The 4509-nt window shown below is 35.6% G+C and overlaps 1 protein-coding gene across 1 annotated transcript; it reads left to right on the top strand.

The window, feature by feature from the left end:
- LOC109359398 (zinc finger HIT domain-containing protein 3) lies at nucleotides 301-3969 on the top strand. The gene is made up of 9 exons (XM_019604045.1): nucleotides 301-391; nucleotides 483-579; nucleotides 760-791; nucleotides 1394-1435; nucleotides 2696-2782; nucleotides 2960-3048; nucleotides 3218-3268; nucleotides 3398-3763; nucleotides 3806-3969. Exons 2-8 carry the CDS (start codon nucleotides 506-508, stop codon nucleotides 3425-3427), a joined length of 405 nt encoding a protein of 134 aa, XP_019459590.1. The 5' UTR covers nucleotides 301-391; nucleotides 483-505; the 3' UTR covers nucleotides 3428-3763; nucleotides 3806-3969.

The raw sequence follows: 4509 nt of genomic DNA, 5'->3' as shown, positions 1-4509 counted from the left end.
TTTAACATTCTTATATAATATAGCTAAATAGGCCGGCCTTTTAGGCCTTTATAGGTGGCCTAAAGCCTGACCTGTTAAGCTAAATAGGCTTTTTAGAAAGCCTGGGCCTGACCTGTTCGTGAAAAAAGCCTGGCCTGACCTAGCCTGTTATAGGCCAGGTAATAGGCCCCTGATAGACGGTCTAACCTGTTTCCACCCTTAGTTATAATGAAAGTATGTCGAATCAATTAAAAGAATTAAAAATTTATTATTTTTAAATTTTTACATCATCATTATCATTGGAGGCAAATAATTAGTTGAAGGTGTTTGTTTCCATTAGTACTTCTACTGCTGACTGCGGCGCCTTTCCGAATTTCCTGGCAATTATCGAATTTCTTCCTCTCTGTTGATAGTAATAACATCATCTTATAACTCGTACTTTATTCTATATGATTCCGTTTTGTTGAATGAATCCTTTTAAACATAAACTTCTTCTGTTTCAGGGAGGGACCGTTTTTGAACTTCAATGGCTCCTCGACAATGTCAAATCTGCAACCTAGCACAATCCAAATACAAGTGCCCTTCTTGTTACGTACCTTAGTAAGTATAAGTCCGAAGGGGAAGTCACAAATATATTTCATGATTCCCGAGTCTTTCAATTACTTTCCAGGAACCAACTCGCAAATGATCCTAGATATATCTTCCCTCGACTTTCTTATTTTCTTTTTTAATTAATCTTTGTAATTGTGCACTGTTTGACTTTTTGCCTTGTGTTTGTAGTTGTTCTCTGATCTGTTTCAAGAAACACAAAGGTATGACATTTAATGATGCTCTATTTTGAATTTTTTCACCACATTTTTTTTGCCTGTCACATGTTTGATGAAATGCGGGTAAAGGTAGTAGCTAGAGATAAGTGTCAATTGTGGAATGGATGCTCAAGTGGTTTTTCTTCTTAAGTGGTCATAGGGAGTTAGGGACGTAGATGTAGACACGGGTTATAAAAGAAGTTTCACAAATCTTGAGAGGATAGTATAGGAAAGTGGTCATATTGTGGTGCATATCTCTCTCGCTTACATTATCACTTAAGCATTCAAGACAATCGATTCCTAGTGAAAAGAGTATATAATATGAAAGGGTACCTTCCCATGATATGATACACTCTGGATTTTTAAATACATGGGGTTTGAAATATATTCTTCTTTTGCTGGATGTTTGAACCTGAAGTGTTTGCATTTTTTTTATAATGGTCTTTACCTGGCGGGATAAATCAAAATCAAGAGATATTTCATATTTGGCTAAATTGGGTTGCTCATGGGGCAATTGAAGTTTGAACCATGGAGCCATGATGAAAATTGACTTTTATCATAATTTTTGTTCAATAGTTGGATTTATCATACTTAATTCAATGGTGCAGAATCTCCATGTGTCAAGCCGCCAACTTCAGAGGCCAAAACAGGTAAGAGCTTTCACTTGCATAACTAGTTTGGTAAGATAGTCAACAATGGCTTTTCCTTGTCACCCTCTATGGAGGTGATAGTAGGATTTGAAGTATATTGATTGATACATGTCATTTCATTTCGTCATTTAAGATGGGGATTTTCTTATTGTGATTACTACTTCTATCTGATCCCTGTTTTAGCAACATCAAGCAAGCAGAGTGCAGTAGAATATTGATAGTTTGGAGCTTAGTTTAGTTTAGTTTTAGTTCTCTGTTTTAGTGCCTTGATTCAGTTAGCTTTCAGTTTCCTGTTTTAGACTTGGTCTTTGTGACCGTTAGGTTTGTTATTCAACTAATTCTGTTTTTAGTTGGTTTGCTTGTATTCCAAGCAACCTTCTCTTTTGTATAAATTTGGCATCCCTTCTGCCACAAATGAATAAGAGAAAATCAAGATGTATTCCAGGAATTGCAATATTTCTTTTCCACTGTCTTCTTCTCTGCCTTTGCAATTTTTAGATGCTGGAAGTAAATTGCAGCCTCATACTATGAAATAGGGTCTAGGGAATGGTTGAATCCACTGTGTGGGTCTATGCTATGCAGCCTTACCTTGCATTTGCAAGAGGTTGGTTTCATGACAACTGGAAACCTTACCTTTTATCTGCACTCATTTTGCAAAAAGTAAATAACTTTTGATTTTTAATGAAACTTGAGTGACTTGAAGTTTTGCACGCTTTCCTAGTAGTTTCGGTAGCTATTTTTAAAACTTATAGGCTCTGTTTGGCACAACTACCTTTAAGCCAGTTGAAAGATTATAATGTAGTTGTAAGCTTATAAGCTAGGAACGGAAAACTAGGATCTTATAAGCTAGCTGATGAAACAAAACTGTTTGGTAAGATTAGCTTATAAGCTATAAGGTAGCTGATAAGTGCAAAATAAAATAAGTCTCTGGCTTATAATTCATAATTCACCTCCAAGTGAGTTATTAAATATGGACTGGTAACTCGTCCCATGGACTTATAAGTCCCTTTGCTAATCACAACCAACTAGTTTATTTTTGTTCAAATAAGCTAGCTGGCTGACTTATAAGTCACTTGATGGTAAAACCAAACACATTTGATATGCTCTTGGAAGCACACTTTATTTTTCTGGCAAATTTCAGCAATCAACAATGTCCAAGTTTTAGCTGAAGTCTCCTTTTTGGGAAACTAGATTCTATTGAATAATCAGTGCTCTTAATAATTTTGGTGATCTGATGTTTGTTTCTCTATTTTTCATCAGCTGTCGTATCAGAATCACCGGTAGTAAAGCCATTAACTGTTGGCAAATCAAATCTGGTGCTGCAAAAATCCCAACTAGAGGCTATAGGTATGATCAAATCTCTGTATGAGAGATTTTTCTAAAGAAAAAGAGAAAGGTGGAGGGGCTGCTACATTTTGTATGTATATAAATATATAGAATGCCCTACATGCCAGACCACAATATCAAAATTCCAGAGTAAAACCATATATTTGGTTTATTTAAGTGATTGTATTTCTGCTACAGCCTCTTCCAGTGAAATACGTGATGCTTTGAATGATAAATCCCTTGAAGATCTAATCCGCCGTATTGATTCTTCCCCAAATGCAGAGAATGTAAGATAGATAAAGCTTTCTTTTTTCTCACCCACTTCGTCTTCTACATTTTTCATTCTTTTTGTATATATTCGCTATCAAGCTACTTGCCTAGAAAACTATGTGATATTCGTCACTTGTTGCTAATTTTAATTGAAAATTTCTTTAAAAATTGTTTTACCTTAATCAGGAACTTGAGAAAGCTATGGCAGAGGAGGCATTTCACTTGTTCACAGAGAAGGTAATGCTATCTGTTCTGATGTGCTTTCTCTCCCACTGCTTTGCAAATCCTTTGTAGGTTAATCACATCGGATAAACTCAAGTTGTCAAGTACCTTATGCCTTTCAGTTCCTTGTTTCATTGTTTCCAGGTTTTATCAACTATCAACCCTAAACCATAATTGCAATAACTTGCTGCTGAAAGAAGAGTCGGAGGAAAACTAAAGATGAAAGGAAGAACAGATAAGCCTCAAGATTTGTAGTTTTGGTTTAATTGACATTTTTGTTTAATCTGTACAGCTCTACCCCTTTACCCCATGATTCAGCTTTTGGTATATTAGAAATTTTATATCCTCATTGAGCAAGTGTATTGGTAAAAAGTTTGATATCAATTATACTTAGTTTGTGGGTATACCCCCAAATCTGTAGGTGCTACCCTTTAGTTTTTAGAGCTATACTCCCCAAACCTTGAGTAATGCCTTTTGCACTGTTGAGTTATAGCTATACCGAAGTATAGTGTTGATGATGATACATGATACATTAACCAATTGGACGTGAAGTCACGGTATAGTGTTGATGATGACACATGATACATTAACCAAATTGGATATTCAATTAGAAAAGCGTTTCACACACCACTTTATTTACACCAATTGATATTACCATCTGAGTTAACTACTACTTGATATCAAGATATTTACAAAAAAAGTTAGAGTTCCCATTTAGTGAGACTATTTTTGGGGTGTTCTACTTAAGGGTCCTTTGCGATTTAGGTTGTGAAGGGTAAGGGAAAAAATGGAAGACATTATCTTACAAGGATATTTTACTGTACTAAAGCTTTTTCTTTCCCCTTATTCCACTCTCAAACTCAACTTGCAAATAGATCTAAGGGTTAGTTTGAGAGTTGGATTTTGGAGGGGAAGGAAGGGAAATGAAAGGCCTGTGAGTCATCTCACAAGTGTATTTCAGGGTTATCAAGCCTTCCCTTTCCTATCATTCCCCTCCAAAATCCAACTCCCAAACTAACCCTTTGTATCTTTGATATTTGCATGTTACTAGGTTTATTGAGTTGTGTGCTCTCTCTAACTTGTTGATTTTTGTTTGACCCTTTTAGAGTTTGGGTCTTGGACTCGTCATTTGTAGGGAAAAAAACAAGAGTTAATTACATTAATACTCCCTGAGTTTTAGTGAAATTACACAAGTTACCCCTCACTTTTCTACACCTACACAAACCTCCCATAGTTTTTATACTTTCATTACACTG

Source organism: Lupinus angustifolius, chromosome LG11 (assembly GCF_001865875.1).
Source record: "Lupinus angustifolius cultivar Tanjil chromosome LG11, LupAngTanjil_v1.0, whole genome shotgun sequence".
NCBI classification, from domain to species: Eukaryota; Viridiplantae; Streptophyta; class Magnoliopsida; order Fabales; family Fabaceae; genus Lupinus; species Lupinus angustifolius.
This window is presented reverse-complemented; position numbering and strand designations above follow the sequence as displayed.